Source organism: Indicator indicator, chromosome 18 (assembly GCF_027791375.1).
Source record: "Indicator indicator isolate 239-I01 chromosome 18, UM_Iind_1.1, whole genome shotgun sequence".
NCBI classification, from domain to species: domain Eukaryota; kingdom Metazoa; phylum Chordata; class Aves; order Piciformes; family Indicatoridae; genus Indicator; species Indicator indicator.
In genome coordinates this window covers 353,613-376,936 of record NC_072027.1, presented here as the reverse complement: position 1 = coordinate 376,936, position 23,324 = coordinate 353,613, and the positions used below count along the sequence as shown (strand labels likewise).

The 23,324-nt window shown below is 54.1% G+C and overlaps 1 protein-coding gene across 1 annotated transcript in view; it reads right to left on the bottom strand.

Moving 5' to 3' along the window:
• JADE2 (jade family PHD finger 2) overlaps positions 1-17,646 on the bottom strand; it is a 73,097-nt gene extending 55,451 nt beyond the window's left edge. The window contains exons 1-3 of the mRNA XM_054389470.1: positions 17,589-17,646; positions 9,998-10,055; positions 7,185-7,270 (exon numbers count right to left, since the gene is read on the bottom strand). Coding sequence (XP_054245445.1) covers positions 7,185-7,270; positions 9,998-10,055 — 144 coding nt within the window. The 5' untranslated portion in view covers positions 17,589-17,646. The remainder of the gene's footprint in view (positions 1-7,184; positions 7,271-9,997; positions 10,056-17,588) is intronic.
• Positions 17,647-23,324: the final 5,678 nt, after the last annotated feature.

Here is a 23,324-nt window from a genome sequence, read left to right as displayed (position 1 = left end):
AAAGACTCAATTATTCTACTCAAACTCCTCTGAATTATTTATGAAAATCAAATAAAGGATAAATTGAGCACTGATGAACTGAGGACCTGGCAGGGAAGAGAAAGCTGGGTACCAGAAAACCAGCAAAAAGCTGGGTACCAGAAAACAATCAATTTTCCCTCCAAAGGAGTGTTTGATGTTTCTCCCCAGCTGCAGGAGCTGACACACTGTCCCCACAGCGAGGCTGCTGCTGCTGCAGCCTGCACCCCAGGCTCTCTCCTCCCCTTCCAACCCGGCAGCAGGATCTGGTTTATTGCCTGATGATCTGCCAGGCATGGGGAAGGCCAAAGGGAGCTGCTGACTTGATTGCCTCTGCTTGCTCAGGAACCTCAGGCAGCTTGCAGCGATGCTCACACTGGTGCCCCAGGGCCAGCATCGCCCTGAGCTACCAGCAGCTTTGGAGAGGGGGAAAAAGAATCACAGACCCCTTCTGGTTGGAAGAGACCTTCAAGTCCAGTCACCAACCTAGCACTGCCAGGGCACCACTAACCCATGGCCCTCAGCAGCACATCCACACAGCTTTGAAATCCCTCCAGGGATGGGGACCCTGGACAGCCTGGGCCAGGCTTGGACAACCCTTTTGGGGAAGAAATTATTCCTCATGTCCAACCTAAACCTTCCCTGGTGCAACCTGGGGCTGTTTTCTCTGGTCTTATCACTCATTATTTGGTTGAGGAGACCGACCCCCATCTCGCTCCAGCCTCCTTTCAGGCAGTTGTAGAGCCAGAAGATCTCCCCTCAGTCTCCTCTTCAGGCTGAACAACCCCAGCTCCCTCAGCTGCTCCTACCCAGGCCTGTGCTCCAGCTCCATAGAACATAGAATTGCACAAGCCCAAAACAGTTTTTACTTCTTACTTCAAAGCCAGAGGGATGTTGGAGTCGGTGTGCTCTGCAGCCTCAGAACCCAGGCAGAAGAAAGACACATGGAGAAAACCTCCCTCTTAGTCCCCTGCTGAGGTTGGAGATTAGGAACCATTTCTTTACTGCAGGAGTGGTCAGGCACTGGAACAGGCTGCCCAGGGAGGTGGTGGAGTCACCATGCCTGGAGATGTTCAATAACCACATGGACACCCCAGCACCTGGGGACAGGGTTTAGTGGGCATGGAGGTGCTGGGTTGAAGGTTGGACTCAATCTTGAAGACCTTTCCCAACCAAAACGACTCTGTGACTGATTCTGGGATCCCACTCCCAGGCTGAGCCACTCGGCAAAGCATTCCTCCTGCTCTGCCTCTCCACACCTGAGCAGCTCCTGACGGAGCCTCTCCACCACCCTCTCTACGACACTGGTATCGATTGCCAGGGTCTCTGCCCCTCTCCTGAGCCCCTCTCCTCAACAGGCTCAGCAATCTCACTGCCACTTGGCTCCACTTTATGCTCTCAAGGACTCAGCTCTCCAAGCGCTGGCACCGCAGCCTCAGGATTGGTTGCTGCCAATCATGCTCAGCCCCATCCAGGGCTCCGCACCGCCCAGGCCAGATCCTGCACTCCCCACTTCCCGCTCCTACCAAACCAGCTCCTGGGAGAGGGCCAAAGGCCGGATCTGGTTTCGGCTTTCAGTCCAAACACACAACCCCCTGGCCCAGCATTGGTTTACTTAGCTGCCAAAGCCTCTGACGGCCCAGAGGCTGCTGAGAAGACTCCGGCACAGCCACTGCACCCAGTGTGGCCTCAGCATAACCCGGGCCAGCCGGCTGCCGGCGCCTGCTGCAGACCAGCCGGGCTGAAAACCAGCTCTGAAGGGACCAGCCCCACACAGATGGCTTCCAGCAGACTGGAGTCCTGCACACCAGGATTTCTGAGCCAGCGGGAACTGTGTTCTGTGTTTTCCCCTGCCTCTGACCTTGGGGCTCTCAGACCTTGCTCCTGCAGCAGAGGGAAAAGCTCCATCCCTGCTCCCAGTCCTGACATGGGATATAATTTTGTTTATATGCCAAGACATCTGTATCCATGAAAAGTCTCAAGAAAAAGCCCTCCCAAAGCACCCACTTGTGAAGCATTGCAACAGAAATGAAGCTCATGGCTCAAAATCAAGTGCAACATGCTCACTATGGACAGGAGAAGTGAGAAGGGACTGGTCACAACCTGCATCTGCAATCTCACTTTTGAATCCATTCCCTCCAACCCCACAGATCTGCAATTGTCCCCCAGTTCCCTTCCATCTGGTGGGACCTCACAAGGGTGACCTCTCTGTAGCAAGCACACAGCATCTGAGCCTGGCTCCACATGATGGCAGCAGCAGGGCCACTGCACGTGGCAGTGATTTTGGCACCAAGGTAACAGGTTGCCTCTAGATTTGGGCTCAACATCTGTTTTTTGGCCCCTGGCTGCAGTCCTAGCAGCTGTGTCCCTTGTAGCCTGCAGCCATAATCCCCTTCCACACTGGGACCTGGGCAGTCTGGGGCTGCCTCCCACACAGGACTCCCTCCTCATTTCCAGCCAGCACTATTAGCACTTAACTTTTTCAAGCATAAAATTGCGTAGCTCATGACTCATGAGGATTTTCAGAGAAGAGGGAAAACAACAGGAACAATGGGAGCCCTGGGAATAGTTTGGGGTTGCACAAACTGTCTCCATATCAACTTCAGCGGGCACCTCGGTGGGTACAGCCCTTGCCTGACTGTCTCAGCTCCCCTCCAGCCCTCCCAGCCCTATTTCCCTGCTGTTATATCACAATTTTCCAGCCCTCTACAAAACAAGATGAGCAGTGATGCTCAGGAGCACAGCTCCTAAGCGTGGCAGTGCCTGATGTGTGTTGTAGGCAGTGATATCATCTGCCTGTGGGTCCTGTGCTCTTCTGGGAGCAGCCTCTTGTCTCTGCATCTAGTCTTTCTCCTCTCCAAGTGCAGCACTTTTGTCTGCCCCTTCTCAGCACTCAAAAGACAATGGTATCAATCTGTCATCCCCATGCCAGCTTGGGAAGAGGGACAAAGCCACCACGACCAAACCTCTTAAGCAAAAAGGATTTTCTCCTCATCCAGGCCAGCCCAAGCACAGTCAGGCTTGCTTGGCCATTCTCAGGAAAGCCCTTCTCCAAGTGTGGAGAGCCTGGGGACTAAATTCACATTGCACTGGGCCACTGTATGCCCTGACAGGGAAAAAAACCAAGATCTAATGTCCTAAGAATGACTTCCTAGGAAGGAAACAAGGAGGATGTTTGCTAGAGGGGTTAAATCCTTGGGAGGGGATATGAAAAGACATCTTTCAAAACATGGAAGCAATATCTAAACAAGGCAAGCAGAAAATAATGTAAACTGTATAAATCTGTGGTTTTCCCTTCATCTTGAACCCTGCCTGCAGCTGGCCCCCCATCCTACCCCTGTACTCAGCACTGCTGGAGCTGCATCTTGAATACTGGGGTCAGTTTTGGGCCCTTCGCTCCAAGACGGAAATCAAGGTGCTGCAGTGGGTTCAGAAAAGGACAACAAAGCTGGGGAAGGGTCTAGAGAACAGGGCTGGTGAGGAGCAGCTGAGAGACCTGGGGGTATTTAGTCTGGAGAAGAAGAGGCTGAGGAGAGACCTCATTGCTCTCTACAGCCCCCTGAAAGGAGGCTGGAGCCAGTTGAGGGTTGGTTTGTTCAACCAAGTCACAAGTGACAGGATGAGAGGAAATGACCTTAAGTTGCACCAAGGGAAGGAAGAATTTCTTTACTGAAAGGGTTCTCAGGCATTGGACCAGGCTGCCCAGGGAGGTGGTGGAGGTATTTAAGCCCTGCAGATGTGGTTCTTAGGGCTATGGTTTAGCCCAGGACTAACATCATCCAACTCGGTTAGATGAGGATGAGCAGCACCTGTGGAGGAGAGTTGAGACTGTGCAGGGCTCTTCGGCCCTGGGAAAGGCATGGCTCAAAGAGTGTCAGGCAGGTGGTTTGCCCAAACAAGCAGAGTGGATGTTCTGACCCCAGAACATACTCGAGCAGTGCAGCTCCCCACAGGGTAGTGGTTTGGATCCCAGAGAGCTGAGGAGCTCATGAGTAAGGCAGCAGCTCAGGCAGTGACTCAGGTAGCAACCCAGGGAGTCCCCAGGCCGCTGATGGCTGGGAGCTGGCAGACTGAGCTGGTGACTATCATCACACATTTGCCTTGTTCTCCCATCCCTCCTCAGACACTGACAAGTGCTGCCTGTCAGCAGCAGGAGAGGGCCTGATGGCTGCAGGCTAAACAGTGAAGCTTGCACTGGCATGGCCAGGGGCTGGGCTGCACCAACAGGGCACTGCCAGCAGCACCAATCCAGACTGCAGGCACAGCTCCTGCCCTGCTGCACACTCGACATCCAACACAGTAAGCAGCCCAGCGAGCATCCTCCCCCCTCCAGCTCCTGGGGCTGGGAGCACAACCAGCATCTCGTTGCAGGGCTCTGGGTGGGTGAGGAGGGCAGACTGAGACTGAAGATTAGGAATTCCTTACACTGAGGGTGGTGAGACACTGGAACAAGTTGCCAGCGAGGCTGTGGATTCTTCATCCCTGAAGGGGTTCAAAGCCAGGCTGGGTAAGGTTTGGAGCAGCTTGGTCTAGGGGGAGGTGTCCCTGCCCATGGCAGGGGGTTACAACTGGATGGTCTTCAAGGTCCCTTCCCACCCAAACCATTCTGTGAGTCTCCTCACAGGGCTCCTTGGCTGCTAGTGCCCAGGGATGGATACCAGCCATCACGTTCCCTTTCAGGTTCAGAGCTCTATTGGGCTCCAGCACAATGCCCAGCTTGGCAGACTGCTATCACTGCACATGCAAGAAGCTGCTGGAGGCTCTCCACTCTGTGCCTATGGGAAAAGGCAGAGCAGAAGAGCCATGCCCATACCTGGGGCACCATCAGCATCGCAGCAGGGCTTTGCCCTGAGGTCTCTGATGCCCGGGCATGGAGCCTGACGGGAGACAAATGCCACCTCTGCCACGGAGGCAGCCAAGATGAAGAGCTAGTGCCTGGGACACGTCAGGCAGAGCCTGGGCAGAGCCCCGTGACAGGCACAGATAAATATAATCAGCCTGGCAGCAGCCCCTCAGCAGATGTTTACTAACAGCTCAGTACTTTTCCATGCTAAGGAGCTTGTTCCCCCAGATGCCTTCTCTCGGGTGGGTTTTCATGTCCAGAGCTAATCCCTTCTCACACAGTCTTTCATAATAAACATCACCTCCTGACCTGGCTAATAACTAATGCAACACTAATGCTTTTGATTTCTGCATCTCCTGCTTGGGTTGTCAGGGGGAATGCAGCTGGCAGAGAAACAGGGACATGACTCAGAGAGGGGCAGCAAAGCTTGGTGGGTCCACACACAAAGCTACCCCATTCCCCTAGCATGGCAGCTCCTCAGGACATGCCTGGACCCCTCTGCACCTCAACAGCAACTCAAGTCTGAAAACCACGAGTAAACCTGGCGTTGGAGTTACTGTTTCAAAATGCTTGTGCAGACCCAAAGCATCTGGAGCAGACTGCCCAGGAGGTTTCAACATCTGCCACCACATTCACCGTGCTCTCCCCTCAGTGCTACCTCACTGGAGACAAAAGCCTGTCTGGAGCAGTGGTGCAGCAACAGCTCTCCCAACACAGGTTCTCTTGCAAAAGGATTTCAGTGGGCAGCACAGTGACAGTGGCAGGAGTGGCACTGTCAGTGACCTCAATCCCATCCTCACACACCTAACCAGCAAGGCACCTACACAGCTGCCCTGATGCCTCTACAGGCACTTCGGGCACATGGATGGGAAGTTATCTCAGAGAGGGGCTAACAGTGTCCCAGGAGGAGGAGATGCCCTAAATGCTTCACTTTCCAGCTCACAGAATACATCCCCTACAGACATCCATAACCAGGAACTGACATTACCAGCCCTAGCACACAGCTTCCTAGCAGTCTTGTCAGCAGCCAGTGGCATCTGCACTTTGGTTCTTTGCTCTGTGGAGTGTTTCCAACTACTGAGCTAGTAGCAAGAGTTTTTCAGTCCCTCTCTTTACCCAAGACACAAACAGCTTGGACTCTTCCAGTCTCTGCCCACTGCCAACACGTCAGACCTAGCAGAGCAAATCTGCCTGAGTGATAAGGACCAAGTGCAGCTGCAGTTCAGGCAGTGACCACAGGAAAACCTCGAAATCTCTACTCAGCCTGGTGCAAAGGGAGATGTTAGAGAGGTGTGTGCTTACCAGGTCACAGCCTCAGCAGAGGTGTCATGGGGGCTTGGGAAGGAGTTCCCAGCCTGTGAGCAGGCATGAGCTGTGCCAGTTTCCCCTGCTTCTAAATTTAGCTCTGACTCCAGACCCTGGTCCAGAGGAAAGGGAATGCGAGAACAATGTCCCTCTGGCTTTGCTCATGTTGCTCCTGAAATGAAGACGACCACTGCTAAACACTGCAGTTGTTACAACAGCAGCTCATGCCTGGTATAGTTTCCATGCCCAGTGGAAATCTGAGACACATGCAGGACAACAGGGAAACAGCAACGTCCCTTCAGCAGGGTCCTCAGGAAGCACAGCTCCACCCAGCCTGGTCCCAGACCCCAGCAGGCAGGGGTGACTTGGGCAATGTCCCTTGGGGTGGGCAGCACTGCCCAGTCCAGCCTGCAGTGAGGGAAAACCCTGCAGCAAGGTCAAGCACCAACAGCCTCAGCTTAGCGCCCTTGAGCCCCATGACAGGAGGAAACCAACACATCCCAAGCTGCAGCTCAGCTGGACTGTCTCTCATTTCATGGCTTTCTGCACCTCCCACTTCTTCTCAGGGAGGAGTTTCCATGTCACTGAGCCAGCCTCCCCTGGCACCAGCTCTATCACCTGTGCCATTCATGAAAGGAACATCCAGGCAGGCACTCAAACTGGCAAACCTCAGCATGCAGCCACCCCCAGAGTGTAGGACCCCCCCAATCCCACCAAATTCAACCTCTCCCCACTTGTATCGACAGAGATGAAGGGCCCCAGTGGAGTAAGCACACCCTCCATCAGAGATTTGGTCACACCCCTTCACCAAAGATGCCCACTGGGTACCTCCCAAGGCTGAAGCTGGCACAGCTGGCAGGAGCTGCAGATGTGCAGCATGGGCTCTGTCTTCCTGGAAGAAGCCCTGTCCTGGCACCCACTGCCCACAGCCAACTGGGAGCATGCTGGTTGCCAACACACCCAAGCAGGCACTACCCCAGGGGAAACTCCTCTGGCAAAAGCCTACAAGGCCACCTACCTCAGAGGGCTTCTTCTCCTTCTGGCGTGACCAGGCAGATTTGGTGCTTGGAATTTTGGAGCATCTGGAGGTGGACGTGGTGTGACCTGCAAGGAGGCAGCAGAAACAGCTCAGCTGGAGGAGTCTTTGCCACCAGTCCCACTGGCACTTCAGCCTCAACCAACACTGTGGGCACACAACAGGGCATTATTTCTGTGCACATCCCAGGGTACTTCACCTAAGCAGGGCAACATCACTCTCCTGCTGCTATAGCTGATGAACCAGAGGCCTCTGAAATTCAAGAACACTGCTGCCAAATGCAAACATCAGAAATGAGAACCCAAAATCATGAGCAAGAACAGCTTCTAAGAAGGAATGAGCCAGGGCTCCTTCCTGGAAGCAGGAATCTGTTGGGATCAGAAATTACAGAGATGTGGCTACAATTTTTCAAAGAAGGATGCTCAAAGACAAGCATCTGAACTGCTCCAGGACTTCACACCCCATGGTCAGAAGTGGTGCCCAGACTGGGCAAAAGGCACCAGTCCCTTCCATGCCTGTGTGCAGTTCTGCACCTAGAGGGAACCACCCAACAAGACACAGCAAGCCAATGCCCTAGGCAGCGTTTGGTAGCTGAGAGCTGGCATGAAGGACCAGGATTGTCCCGGATGAGGTACCACTGGGATGGGCAATGTCCCTCTCTCTGCCAGCTCAGGCAGTTGAGTCCTGCACTCGTGGGAAGCCTCCTCTCATGCTGCACAAGGTGGAGCCCAGGGCTGCTGGCAGCAGGGGCTCCCCGGGACAGCAGCTGCTTTTCTGACTGCAGCTCAGACTAGAGGTCACCAGGCAGCCTCCACAAAGCAGCATTTTACTGCTCATTTCAGGAGGCAGCAGGACTACACAGGCTACAGCCACTTCCCCCAGCCAGCTGCTCAAAAGCAGGGCAACAGCAGCTCAAGCCTTGCCCCACCCCCCCAACCTTGCTCCCCCACAAGCTACACCCTGGGGCTACAGGCATGCAGACAGGTAACAAGGCAGCAGCATCCCTGAGGACGCATAACAAGGGTCACCACGTTGTTTGCAGTCATCCTGCAGGATAGCTATTGTCACCAACTAAGGCAGCACCTGCAGCACACTGCCCAAGCCTGGCAGAGAGAAGGCAGAGCTGCTCCATGTGCTGCTTACAGAAGCCTTGCCCCAGACGCAGGCAAGTCAGTGAGCACAGCTCCCTGGGAAAGCCTTGGAACATCTGGGGGTAAGGAGATGGAAGTTTGGAGCACAGCTTCCACAATAAACTCCTTCCTGAGACAGAGATGTTTTACTTCATGAGGAGCAAGCAGTCTTGACAGAGCCTGAAACACTCTCTGGACGCATGGCTCAGCCCCCAGAGACCCCTGGCAGAATGGGGGTCCCCTCCAGCAGCCCAACAGCAGCTTCTCCTTGGCAGCAGTTGTGCAAACCCCACACACATTGACAGCTTTTTTGGCTGAAGTTGTGGGCAGAGCAGGCAAAGGCGGCGAGCTCAGCTTCTCCACAACCCCTGTAATCTCCCCATCATCCTGTTAGGAAAGGGCCCAGGAAGTGCAGTGTCTTTAGCCCCTTCCTTCTCAGAGATCCAGCAGCCAGATCCTGTGAAGTGTGGAGAGCAAATTCCCAGCACAGCCCAAATGAAATCACTGTGACATTGGAAAGAGCAACTAGTAGGGAACTCCAGAGCCAGACAAGGGATTAGAGCAGGGCCCCCCAGGGTACCCAGCACTGCAGCTGTCTGCAGCGGGTGAGACCCTGGAATAAGTGGGAGAGGAAAGTGCTCTATTTATAGCCCAAATCCAGCACATTTGCACGTTTGGTGTTGAGCACATGCTTCTGTGCTTCCCTGAATGAGGATGAAGTGAGCTAGATGGTGAAAAGCAAGCGTGGGCTTGCAAGCCTTGCTGGCTTGAGCTTTATTCCTCTTCCCACATCACTCTTCAGCTAGCAAAAATCATAGAATCAGACTCATAAGCTGGGTTGGGAGGGACTTTTAAGGGTCATCCAGTCCAACCTCCTGCAGCTAGCAGGGACAACTGAAACTAAAGTAGGTTGCTCACAGCCCCAAACCACCTGACCCTGGAATGGTTCCAGGGGCTTCTATTACCTCTCTGGGCAATCTAGGCTAGGCTCTCACCACCTTCTCTCCAGTCTAAATCTCCCTCTTGCAGTTTGAATCGTCACCCCTTGTCCTGTCACAACAGGACCTGCTAAAAAAACTCTGTCCCCAGCTTTCTTATTGGCCCCTTTAAATACTGAAAGGCCACCAGAAGGTCTCCCTGTAGCCTTCTCTCCAGGCTGACCAAGCCCAACTCTCTCAGTCTGGCCTCCCAACAGAGGGCTTCCAGCCCTGCCAGCATTGCTGTGGCCTACTCTGGCCCTGCTCCAACAGGTCCCTGTCTGTGCTGTGCTGAGGACTCCAGAGCTGGCCCAGCACTGCAGTTTTACCCCGATTCCAGTACAAACTCCTCTTTCCCCCTGTACAACTCCATCAAGAGCTAACTCATGTGAGGCTGCAGCTCACAGGGAAGAACAAGTTGTCTATAGAGGGTGTTGGCTTTGTTAGCAGATCTGCAACCAGGCTCTGCACAGGACTGAGCTGCTCTCACCAGCTCAGAGGAGCCTCAGCCGGGGCCTTTAAACTGCTGTCAGCCTCTTGCTGCCTTGCTGCTAGAGCCGGATGGTCACAGAGTGCCCTGTGAGGAGCTCTGCTCACGAGCACAGCTCCCTCCACACTGCACAGCAACCACTTTCAGGCTCTCCCTCGCCCAGCTACCTGCCCCAGAGCCTGCAGTTCAAGGGCTTACTGTCAGTGGTGTCCGAGTTGTCGCTGCTGATGGAGTACTTGCGGCGTTTTTCTTCCATCTGCAACAGAGGAAACGGAACAATCATTCTGAGTGCCCAGGAAGCTCATCCCAGCAGCAAAGCACTGTCAGCCCTGAGGACCTGCACACCCTCTTATCTCAGTGCTCACCCTCAGGACAGACACCTGCCCAGCGGCACCACAAAGGAGGCAAACATGGCTCACAAGGCTTCCTGTCAGCCTCTCAGGGTGTCACTGTCTCTCAGCAGCTCCCCTGCTCCTGGGAGCACTCTGTGATTACCGCTGGCAGGCTTCACAACCCAGTGACTGCACGTCTGCAGGAGCATCCCACTGGAGGAAGCCTCACCACAGACCATGGAACTGGAGGATGCGACAAGATGTCCCTGGGCTCCAAATCTGAGAAGTGCCCAGCTAGAAGGACTGAAACTGTGTGCACTCTCAGTATGTGTGCAGGGGAAGTCCAAGCATCCCAGAGCCACAGAGGACCCTTCTGTGCAACCAGCCTGGGTTTTACCCTCTGACTCATCTTCCCACTCAGGCAGTATCTACTCCTGTTAAGACTTCTGGTGTATTTGTCACACAGCCAGGAGCATGCTTCCCATCACACAGAGCTGCTCTGCCTGCTCCAGCACAGCCGTGCAGCCCCCCACCAGACCCACAGCTGCCAGGGGGGTGAGCAAGCAACTTCTGCACAGCTGCTGGGACTTCTCCATCCTCTCAGAGACAAAAGCACATCAGCAGGTACCACTGCACCAGTGGGGAGGACAGGAGACCCATTTCAAGCTGAGCTACTGATTTGCTTTGTGACTTTGAACAAGCCACAGCAAACCTGGAATCAGCAGGTTCTCCTGCACTCACCCCTTAGCAACCAGCACTCAGAGCTGAAAGTCAGATCCATGTTTCAGTGAGTGCTTTAAGTGAACAGCAAAAATAAAGAAGTAAAAGAGATTTTAACTTTTGAAGTCTATTGATGTAGCTGGTGGCTGATCAATGTGGCCTCCCACTACAGGGCTTTGAGCAGCTCTGGATGGAAAGGGCTGCCCATGGAGCAGACAACTGCTATCCAACGTGGTGGGAGCTAAAACACAGCTCCCATGTGAACCTTCTGGAACTCCACTCAGCGCTGGTCAGGCCACACCTGGATCACTGCATTCATTTTTGGTTCCTACTGCACAAAAAAAATGTAGACTGGCTGGCAAGTGTCCAGAGAAGGGTCACAGGAATGGGCAGAGGACTGACAGCCCCCGTGTGAGGAACAGCTGAGACGGCTGCGGGTGTTCTGCCAGGAGAAGGCTCAGGGGAGACCTTATCTGCATGGACCAGGACAGAAAGGAGACTACCAGCAGGATGGAGACTCCCTTTGTACAAGGAGTGCCATGGAAAAGACAGAAAGTGATGAGGACAAGATACTGCTGGGGACATTCCCATGGCACTCCAGAAGAAAATGTTTCCCCATGAGCACAGCTGGACAAGGGAAGCAGTGGAGTCGCCTGCATTGGACAGTTGGAAGACTCATCCTGACAGGGTGCTAAGCAAGCTCACTGCGACTGCCCCATCCCCTAGAAAGGCTGAGGGCAGGTGATCCTTGGGATTCCTTCCAAGCTGGCATTCTGGGATTCTGTGAAATTTCCCCATCACTTCCTGAGGTACTCTGTAAGAGCCCAGAGCTGCTAACGTGGCAAGAGACTGGAGAGGTGCGGCCGGTGGCAGCAGGTATGAGCAACACACTGGCTGGAGAGCAGGCCACAGCATGCCACTTCTCCCCAGAGCAACAGAAAAGGTTTCACAGAAGCAGCTGGACCCCTCCAGAATGCCTCTGTTTTCTGCTGCCTGTGCTATCTTTGATCACACCACGACAAGGGCAATACTACATCACAACATGTGAGGTGAGGCCACGCCACCTGACATGCTCCTGGAGAATGCGGCGTTGTCAACACCTGCCCCCAGGGATTCCAGGGGAAACAGATGCTAGGGAAACCAGTCCTGCTCCAAGCAGCCACTAGATTCTGCTTGGGGAAAGTGATACTGGGGGCAGCCTCAACCACAGTTTACTCATTTTTAGTAGAAATTCTATCTGAGCCTTTTAATCTGGTTCCCACTGGTCTGAAGCAGCAAACAGGCTTTTAAAGCACAAAGCTGGAGCCATGCTCTCACGGATTCTGCAGTTCCTAGTCCACATCAAATAAGCCAAAGACAACAGGGAAAACACCTGAGCTGAAGCAAAGGAATGCTACCAATACCCCGTGGGATTTCCGGTGTTCCCCATCTTTGCTTTACAGCTGGGCAGTGACATCACTCCCGGTGTAGAGGAGAGAAGGAGGCACAGGATTAATGCACAGCACAGGTGTGAGGATGCTGGGACTGGTTTTGGCTCTGGCATATCTGTCAGCAGATGTTCAGATAATCACTTGGAGTGAACTTGGTCCTTGCATCCTGTGTCTGTCCTGAACAATGCACTTTGTAACAGCAGGGATTTATATTCACACACTGAAGTGGTTCACACTGCAGGTAAAGCAGTGGCTCTGCTTCAATAAATCACTTTGCCACCATTTGGCAAGATCCAAGGCAGCACCCTCTGAACCAAACTACATTTCAATTGCTCTGAATGAAATTCTGGCTTGAGAAAAGGATGGACAGCAGCACTGAAATGCAACCACTGCCTGGGATGGGGATGGCATACAAGGTACCACAGGTACTGCGTTCCTTGAAGGGAGTGAAACTTGGGGCCAAAACCACAGGGTTCAACCAACCCTCTCCAGAAAACTGTTTGCTTCCAGGCAGTGCTAAGAAGATGCTGGTTTCTGAAGGACTCGATCTTCCCAAGCAGCCAGACAGTAGTAAACCACAGGGTAGTTAAGAGAGGAATTTACTGTAGAAAAAGGGTAATTGGGCCATTTCCCCATCTGCAGCTCAGGGTCATAAAGTCTGATGGTGGCTGGGTGAGCCACGGACTCCTGACACCCAGCCCAGGGGGACCCATCACACACATCCCTCCCATCCCAAGGCTGGAACTCCAGCCCTGAAGAGCTCTCAGGAGCAGTTCAGTTGGTGTACTACTGAGCAATTTGAAGTCTCTATGAAATACAGTCTCTGCTCCAAAATTAATCTTTTGTTTACATTAGAAGCTAATTTCACCTTCCACTGACCCATTCCCTGCATGGCATCATTATTAAAGTCATAAACAAATACCAAAAAAATTTGTAATACTTTGAAAAGGTCACGGTTAGGTCAAGCTTGGCCCAAACCGGAGCTTTTACAGAGCCAGAAACCAAGAGAAAGGTTTCTGTGTATGCTTGCTTAAAAAATTCAAACAGAAACAGATGTGGGTTTCTTTTATAAACAAATGAACATCCCCCTGAAGTGTCTGCAACTCAAATCCAGAGGCAGAGCTGGGTGCTAATGACTGGAAAACCAAAAAAAGGGGAATTGCTTGCAAACTAACACATGTTCAGCACTGCCTTTGTTCAAGCTGAGGAAGGCAGATAAATGCTAAACCCAGGAAGATGATGGCCCTCCATCAACCTAAACAAATGTAAATCACCAGGGCCCCGGACAAATTAGCAGCAAGACTGGTGGGAAAATTGAGTTGATGGCTTCAGGCTGCCTGATCCTGCCTCACAGCAGGAGAGGGTTGAAAAGGGAGCTTTTGGAGCTGCCATTTTGCCCAACCCGTGTAACCTGGGAGCAGTGAAGGCAGCAGCACCGACAGCAGCACAGAGATGCCCCCAGATGCTCTGCTCCCGTCCCACGTAGGACAGCCACACGCTCCCACACACCCCAGAATGGTAACAGCTCTGTGGACCCCACCACCATCCCCCTACGGTGGGCAACCTGCTGCTGCTTCCTGCAAACTCTTCTGCACGTCAAGTCCCCGCGGGACCGGGAGCTTCTCCTGGCACCCCAGCACCCTGTGTGCGAGATGAACCCTTCTGGGCAGCGACAAGCAAACCAGAACACCTAAATGCCTCTGCCCACTGACCCACAGGGACCAGGCACAGAACCCTGCACAGGTTGCATCAAAAGAACAAAGTATTGGCTCATGCCCTGCTGCCAGCGCTGTGAGACGGATGCGTCGCGCAGTCCCCCTGCGCCGTCACCTCTGACGCTATGACAGTTGAGCAACAGCAGCTGAATTGTCTGCTGTGTTTGTGAGCTGCAATGAGACTGCAGAAAAACCACTTCCCTGTTTGTTCTTCCAGCGCAGAAATAGGAACACGACCAGAAGAGTGCCCCCAGCGGCATCCATACCGCTCCAGACAGCCCGGACCCAGCTCCCAGGGACCCCAGCCCCCTCGGATCCCCTCTCAGGTCCCCTTCTCTGGTTCCACAGCACTGCTTCCATCATGAACATCACCCTGGACGCTGCTCCCAGGGACCCCTGGACTCCTGGTGCCAGAGCCTCTGTCCCACTATACACACTGCTCCAGTCAGCCCAGATCCCTGCTTCCAGGGACCCCTGGATCCCCGGTCCCAGGGACCCTGTCCCATGATGCTCACCACTCCAGAAAGCCTGGATTCCTGCTCTGAGGGATCCCCAGATTCCCAGTCACAGGCACCCTATCTCATCATGCACATCACTCCAGCCAGGCTGGATCCTGCTTCCAGGGACACCTGCTCCTGCAGACTCCTACTTCCAGAGCCCCTGTCCCATCATGCACACTGCTCCAGTCAGTACGGACCCCACTCACAGGGACATCTGCTCCTAGGGATCCTCTGTCCAATCATGCATATCAGTCTGCCCAGCCCAGATCCTTACATCTGGGATCCTTTGTCCTAGAGGCCCCTGCTCCAGGGATCCCCCATCCCAGGGACCTTGCCCTATCATGCGCACCACTCCAAAAAGCCTGAATCCTTGCATTCAGGGACCCCTGAAACCCTGCTTCCAGGGACCCCCTGTCCCAGAGCCCCAGACTCATCACCTGTACCCAGGTGGGTGACAGGGATGGAGAACAACAGGGATGGAGTCAAGGGGCTGCTCTCCAGGCTTCCCTCTCTCAGGCTTAACTATTTCTTTGCTCTGTCTAGGGCTATCAACCAGTTGTTAGAAAATAGACAAAGGGTGGAGACCGGAAGGTCCCCGGCTTTACAGCACAGGAGCGTCGCCCTCCAATTGCCTTCCTTTCCTCATTAACAGTTTTGGGGCCAAATATTGCTATAGGAAGCTCAGAGAGAGCAGCAGAGCCCCCAGCGCAGGCAGAGCCCCCAGCGCAGGCAGAGCCCCCAGCGCAGGCAGAGCCCTGGTCTCACGGCTGCAGATGAACAAACTTTTTGAGAGACACACACAACGCCTGTGCCACCACCCTCCTTGGGGCACAGCCCTTCCACCATGCTGCTCTTTCCTTCACCCCCCTGATAGCCCTGTGAAGTGTAAAGCCAGGAAGGGACGATCCTGGTACGCAGGATACTCCTTTTTGTGCAGCAGGAGCCTGACCCTGCCAGCCAGGGCTCGCTTCCCCGCTGCCTCCTGCACAACCTGCTGTCAGCTCCAACATCTTCAACAACAACTTCAGCATCTGCCCCGGTGCAGCAAGAGCCAAAGCTCCTCTCCTCCCCAGCTCTGCTTGCTGGCGTGGCTCCCTGGGGCAAAATTTAATCTCATTTAAATTTGAAACAAAACAAGTGCTACTTTACTTCCTGTGCTTTGCCTTTTTCCATATCTACAAGGGGATTTTCTTTCTTTTCTTTACTACTCACAACTTCACTTGCCTCTGCTGACTTGTTACCCTCTAATTATCCATTTTTACCTCAGCAAGCCCAGACAGAGCACAGGTAATCAGAAAGGTTACTGGGGCCACCCCTGCCTTGGGGCAGGAGACACCGGGCACAGCTCTTCATCTGCATCCTCCAGGTCTCAGCATCCCCAACTCCAAGGACAACCAACAGGAGTTAGGGGCACTCCAATTTTTGTACCAAATACCCAGAGAAAGACAAAGACCAGACCTCATTTAAAACTTCGAGGACCACCTATCCACCAATTCTCAGCACCTGATGTCAAGCATCAACAGCCACCAATACTTTAGATGAATTGCATCTCCCTGCCTCCAGACATAACACCTACCCTCCCATCCTTCACTCCAAGCCTTCATTTTTGCACATCAGCCTCAATTTTTCTAGGAAAAACAAATTTAACCTTTGATTTAACCTTTCTGCAAGATATTTTTGCTTCCATCTCAAGCTTATTTTAACCTCAGTAGCCAATAAACGCTTAAAGGTCAAACACCATTCCTAAGAGCTGGACTCCCTACCCTTGGGAGAAAGGCTGAGATCGCTGACTTCCACCACATCCCCCAGCCCCAGGCAAAATCTCTTCTTCGAACTGTCCCAGCGGGATTGAGGGTCTCCAGGCACAAACCCCTAAATAAACAATTTTCATTGCGTGCTGTATAAAGGAGCTGGGAATTTTCCTTGTGGGAAAGCCATCCTTCCCTTCCCACTCAAGCAGCGCTCAGGATGCACAGGTCCATACGGAGACATGTGTGTATTCCCCGCAACAACGGCACAGGTGAGCATACATCTGACTCTCCCCTAACTGTGCCCAGCTTGACAATTCAGCACACCCTCCCCCGCCTCGGCCTTTGCTCCGCTCCCCAACTTCCAGCTCGCTGCGTGCATCCCCGGGAGCGGAGCGAGGGGCGGAGGGCGGAGAAGGGTCAGGGCAGAATACCGGCGCTCCCAGCCTTCATCCCGAAAGCGACGCGGCAGAAGCCGCTGCCCTGCTCGGCAGGTGGGAAACGGGCTGGAGCGGCTGCGGGGGCGCTGCGGGAGCCTTCCCCCGGAGAAAGGATGGAGCCTGAGGATTGCGGTAGTTGCCCCGCGGGACCTCGGCAGAGCCACGGTGCTGGGTACCGGCGGATGTTTTCGGGTGATGCAGGAGTGGAGGAAGGGATGCAGCCGCCTCCCGAGCACGGCAGCCCCGCGGAGACAGCAGTAGCGGAGGGGGAAGCGGCGGGGGAAGCCCCGAGGAGCACTGGGGAGGAGGAAAGGAACTGCGGGGGGAGGGGGAAGGAGGAGGACAGGCGGGAGCCGGCAGCCGCCACGCCCCCGGGCACCGCCATCCCGGCTCCGCGCCCGCGCAGCGCTTATCCGGCCCCCGCGGTAGCGCTGTCCGGAGCCCTGCGGAGCATCTTCCTCCATCCCCGCGCTTCCCAGACCGATACCGGCACACACCGGGACCGGGAAACCGCGGCGTGCTCGTTCCCACCCCCGGCGGGCAGGGGAGCGCGGCAGCCTCTTGCCGCAGTCATTAATTTGGGGAATAATAATAATATAAATAAATAAATAAAAAGGCGAAGCTGTGAGCCCGAGCCTTTAAAAGTTCTTGTTTACATCCCCGCTGCCTCCCTCATTGACTTTAAAGCAAGAGTGACCAACATGCGCAATCCCACACACACACCCCCCACCCCACCCCCCCCGCCATGGAAAACGGTGTACATCTCCTGCCCGGCAGCCCGGGGGGGCGGGGGATAAATAATGAAAAATAAATAAATGCCAGCAGAGCAGAGGGAGCTGCGAAAATCCCCCTCGGCTGCAAAATAAAGCCCGCTCCCGCCGCCAGCCCCCGCCGAGCTCTTTACCTTTGCCAGGAGAGTGTCTTCCAAGAGTTGAGGCTGTCTCTCGGGTTACGGGCGGGGAAGGAGGCGGGGGGCGGGGGGATGCTCCCGCAGTCCCCGGCCGGCAGAGCCCCCCTCGGCCGCCTCAATCCGGTGTCATTGCCGGGGCCGCGCCGGCCCGGGCCCTTCTCTCAGGAACACCCTCCCGGGGACTCCATGGATGCGGCCCCGCTCCAAAGCCGAGATGGCCGCTCCGCAGCGGCCGGGCGAGCCCTGCCCGCCTGTTTTCTCTTTTCGGTTGGGTTATGTTGTTTTTTCTTTCGGTTGGTTGGGGTTTGGTTTTTTTCTGTTGTGTTTTTGTTGTTGTTGTTGTTGTTGTTTGGGGAGAGGGGGGGCTGTTCGGCTTTTTTGTTTTTCACCCCGCACTTCCTCAGGCTTTCCTCGCCCCTCCGCCCGCCCGCCCGCCCGCCCGGGGCTCCGGCAGGGAGGCGGGGAAGCGACTTTCGGAGCGGGGACGGATAATGGTGGCGGTGCTTCCCCCCCTCACCCCCCAAAAAACTCCCTCCCTCCTTTCTTTGCCTGCCCCAAATTGTCAATTTCTTTCCCTCCTGCGCCTTCTCCCTTCCCGAGGCGCAGCGGCAGGGCCAGGTGCTGCCAGCACCGGTCCCATCCCGGGCCACGCCGCCGCCGCCCCCCTCCCCCCGTTCCCCGCTGTTCCGCTTCTCACCCCCCCGCCGCTGCCGCTGCCGCCGCCGCTCGCCGGGGCTCCCCCATGGCGTTGCCCGGAGCCCCAGCACCGAACCCCCGGAGCCCGCTCGCTCCGCTGTCCCTTCACACACACTCACACTCCTTTCCCTCCTCTTCCTCCCTCCAGCCCCCCCCCCCTCTCCGCCGCTCCCCGCACAGGCGTAGACGGAATCGCTTCTGCAACCTTAAAAAAAAAAAAAAAAAAAAAAAGGCAGCTTATACTTAAGAAAAAAAAAGCCACCCTTTTGGCGCCATATTAATGACGTACTTAAAATTTGCTATTTCTCCTGCGTCAAAAAAAAAGACAGCTCTTGCCCATCGCGGAGCTGGGAGTGGGGGGGCTGCAGTGTGCAAATGCTTCTTTACCTTCCGCCCCCCCCCCCCCAGTTCCGCCTCCCCACCGCGCAGCAAACTTCCGCGGGTGCGCGCCCCCCGCGGGGGGCTGACGGGAGGGCGGGGAGTGGTGTGGGGCAGCAGTCCAGCCCTGCACCCCCCCACACCTGCCCGAGGGTGGGAAAAGGATCATCTCTGCGCCCCTCCCCCTGTTCCCCAAAAAGCAAAACAAAACCAAAACACCCAACAAAAAAAACAAACCAAACCAAAAACCCCACACCAACCAACCAACACCACCAAAAAACCCACCAAACCCTAAAAAAACACAAAAAAAAAAAATCAAAGAAACTTGGAGGATGTCCATGGGGAGGAGCAGAGTGGGTCCTGCCCACCCACCCCCATCCCGGGGTGACCCTCTGCTCCCTGAATGGGCTCAGGGGCGGCACATAGTGCCCCTGTTTAAAATGTGCTAAAACCACACAACAATAATGATAATAATCAAAGTAAGACATTGGAGGGGTCTGTGGAGGGGCTTATACAACATCCTTCGTTCCAAACTTCTTTGGAAATTGTGCCTTACACTGCTTTAAATCACCCCTGTAGGAAATTAAAATTCAGGTTAAAGCTGTCCCTTCCCATCACAGTCTGCCATCAACTCTTACATTTGTTGAGTTGGCCAGCTCTGGCAGTTGTTTAAACCACTGGGACCACAGCTGGAATCCCCACAACTGGAATCACCACAGCTAAGTTAGTCAGATCCTCCCCATACTCCCCCTACAGATCATCCCATCCCATCCCATCCCATCCCATCCCATCCCATCCCACCTATGTACTGCATTAAGGGATATTTTTAAAGTTGCAGTTACCTGCTCAGAACATCCAAAAGATCCAAAGTGAGGCATTCTGTACTGATTCATGGATGTCTTCTTCATCTACAGCCCTGCTCTGGCTCCTTATGATTTGCCAAATTGGAGTGAATTCAATTAAGCTGCACCTTTTGGCTTTGGCAGCTTGTGCTGAATGTTTTATGAATGCTCCAGGACCTTTGGCTCTTCCAAGGATGAAAGCAGAGGAGTAGAGAAGCTTTGCTTTGGTCATTCTTGGGCTCGTTGAGGTTTTTGTGGACCTGTAACTCTGGAAATACGGTCATGAAACGCAGCATGGTGCAGAGCCTTTTCTGGTCCTTTAGATAAACCCAAATTAGTCACTGGGCTTTGAAGAAGAGCAGCTCACAACACATGACAAAAAGAACACAGAATGGTTTGGGTTGGGACCATCCAGTCCCAACTCTGCTGCCAATGGAAGGAGCACCTCCCACTAGTCCAGGTTGCTCAAAGCCCCATCCGACCTGGCCTTGACCTTCCAGGGAAGAGCATGCCTGGTCTGGCGTCCCTCAAGATGCTGCTCTTGGGGCATGTGCTGGCCCAGTGCTCAGAGCCTACTCAGCAGCTCCCCAGAGAATGGAAAACCTCAGCCCCTAGTTTAAAAAAGCCCTCCCTGGTAGGACAAGAGTGGTGGGATTCTGCCCCTTCTGTCTGTCCTACCAGTCCCAGATACCTGGGCAGGAGCTGGCCCAGCAACCATCACCCATGGATGCCACCCATCCGTGTGCACAGGCTGCATTAAGGGATGTTTCAGAGGTCACTGTGTTACCTGGTCAGAAGGTCGGAAAGGTCTCTGGTGAGGCATTTTGTACCAGATCATGGAGACTTCCTTGCATACCCATATTCTACTGCACTTCTTAATCACATTGTCACAGTCTGCTCTCTGACACCTACATCCCACAGACCTGTTCTGTGAGTCACAGAAGAACCAAATGTTTGGGCAGACCCTCATCTTACCTGCAGAACCAAGCATTGCCCATGGAGCAATGGCAAGGATGCAAGATGCGGATACAGTCTGACAGCAAGGACATGATCAAACTCTCCTGAAGAAGAGAATTCTCCTCTTGTCTTTGCCACAGGTTTTGTGACAAAGTCATCAAGCCCAGCTCTTGGGTGCTGCTGGCTGGACTGGCCACGCTGTGGGTGTGCACCTCGAAGCCTTCGCCTGAGCTGCTGCTTCCTCTTTGTCCATCTGGCAGCAGTGGGTGCTGTGTGTTGTGAGGTGCTCTGAGCGGGCAGGCTTGAGGCTTCTCAGCTGGAGCACCATGAATCAGTCACAACTGACCCTCAACCTATCCATGCATCACCCTGCCCCTGTTCACTTTGGGCTGGATTAATGTAGGTGATGAGGCATTGGTGCGGTGTAGTGAAAAGTTCTATAGAAAAAGCCAGGAGGCAATGAGTAATTGTCTGCAGAGGAACCTGCCCATGGCCCTGGTCCTGTGCATGGCTCTGGTCCTGTGCAGCACTGGGGCCTTACGACCCTGCTGACCATTTCCCCAGAATTTCTGGCCCTCTAGAGAAGGTGACAGCATGCCAAGCTCCAGGAAGGCAGATCAGTCCCTGGGCGCAGATGGGCTACCCACTGCAGCATGCCTAGAGGCAACCGCAAAGCCTTCTTGACATCCAGAAGATGACCACCTTTAGAAGTTTTGCATTAAAACCTGCCCACAGGAGTATTGGAGCTGAATTGTCTATTGCTGTGAAATCCAAAAGTGGTCAGACATGAGTAATGTGCTGAGCTAAGGCCTAGTATCATCTGCTGAGCAATAGAAACTAGCTGGTGCTGCTGAGCCCCTGACTGACCACCTCATGAGCATGCAGTTAAAATCTTGTCCTACTTCAACAAACAGGTGTGGATCAAGTTGCACCACCAACAAAAAATCAGACATTTCTGCATTTTGAGTTCTTTCCTGGCCAGAGGGGAGCCTCATGAAGTTCAGCAAGGGCAATGTAGAGTTCTGCACCTGGCAAGGAATAATCCTCTGCACCAGTACAGGTGAGGGGTGACCTACTGGAAAGCAGCTATGTGGAGAAGGGCCTGGGAGTGCCAATGGACAAGTTCCCCATGAGCCAGAAATGTGCCCTCACGGGCAAGAAGGCCAATGAGACCATTTTGCATTAAGAAGAGTAGACCAGCAGGTCAGAGGCAGTTCTCCCCCTCTACTCTGCCCTACTGAGGCTAGATCTGGAATACTGGGTCCAGTTCTGGGAGCTCCAGTTCCAGAGAGACTGGAAATTACCTGGAGAGAGTCCAGTGGAGGCTACAAAGATGCTGAGGGGCATGGAGCAGCTCTGTGAGGAGCAAATGATGAGAGCCCTGGGGCTGAGAGCCTGGAGAAGAGCAGCCCCAGAGGGGATCTGAAGAATGCTCAGCAGGAGATAAAGGCTGGGGGACAAGAGGCTGGGGCCAGACTCTGCTCAGTGGTGCCCAGGGACAGGACAAGGGGCAAAGGGCACAAACTGGAACCCAGGAGGTTCCACCTGAGCAGGAAGAGAAAATTCTTCGGTGTGAAGGTGCTGAGCCCTGGAGCAGGCTGCCCAGAGAGGTTGTGGAGTCTACTTCTCTGGAGAGCTTCCAAACCCTCCCTGGCCAGTGTGATCCTGGGCAAGCTGCTGTGGGTGTCCTGCTGGAGCAGGGTGATCTCCAGAGGTCCCTGCCAGCTCCTGCCGTTGGGGAATTCTGTGATCTCAGGCTTACCAGGCTTTTGGCCACCACACCTGCACACTGCAGCAAAGCTCCTCTGTGGATGTCTCTGTGTGATACACGGATCCAGGACACAGAGATGACCTCTGCTGGGTGGCTCTGCAGGAAGACCATGTTCAGGAGCTGTGTGGTGCTCAGTTTGCATGGGATGACAGCTCTATAGCAGTCATGAAGAGCTCTGACAGGGTGTTGTCAGCTGCTGTTTGTTAAGAGAAGAAATGAATCTAATAATAAAAACAACAACAACAACAACAAAGCACTTTGGAAGAAATAATACTGCCCAAGTGCTGCAGAGGACAGAGCTGTCTGCACAACAAAGGCTCAGCTGATGGATGCTAAAATAAGCAGTTATGCAACAAGTCAGGAATATGATCCCCAGGGAAGGCAGCAGCCGCGTTTGCCTTTCATCTCCGCTCACCGGGGCTGATTTTTGCAAACCTGAAGGAAAAAGATCCAGGGAAGCTCTGCCAATAAGCACAGGAGTGGAACTGACAGCTTAAGTCAAGAATGGAGCCTCTCTAAATTTTGTAGGAGTTCTGCAGAGTTAAATCCTGTCCCGAACCCTGAGTCCTGCACAGAGATGCTGCCTGCACCGCCTGTCCCTCGGAGCTGCTGCCAGCTCCAGGGAGCTGCTGCTGGCTGGCTGCAAAGAGGCAATTTGGGGGTGAAGTGTCTCAGCCAGCACTGCACAACTGCTGGAGCAGCTCCAGAGCAAGCCTAGCAGAGAGTTCATCTGCTCACACTTTGGTTTGATGGAACTCCTCCTTGTGACTTGAGGCCAGTGAAAATGTCACTGCAGGCAGATCTCATGGGAGAGAAAGAAAACCCAGCTGCCTTGTTGGAGCACACTGGATAGAACCATGGGCTGGGTTGGGAGGGTCCTCTGAAGCTTATCCAGTCCAACTCCCCTGCAGTCAGCAGGGACAGCTGCACCTAGAGCAGGTTGCTCACAGCCCCAAACAGCCTGGGCTGGAATGGTTCCAGGAATGGGACAACCATAATTTTGTGCAACTTGGGCCAGGCTCTCACCACCCTCAGTGTAACAAATTTTTTCCTTCTCTCTAAATCTCCCTTGTATAGTTTGAACCA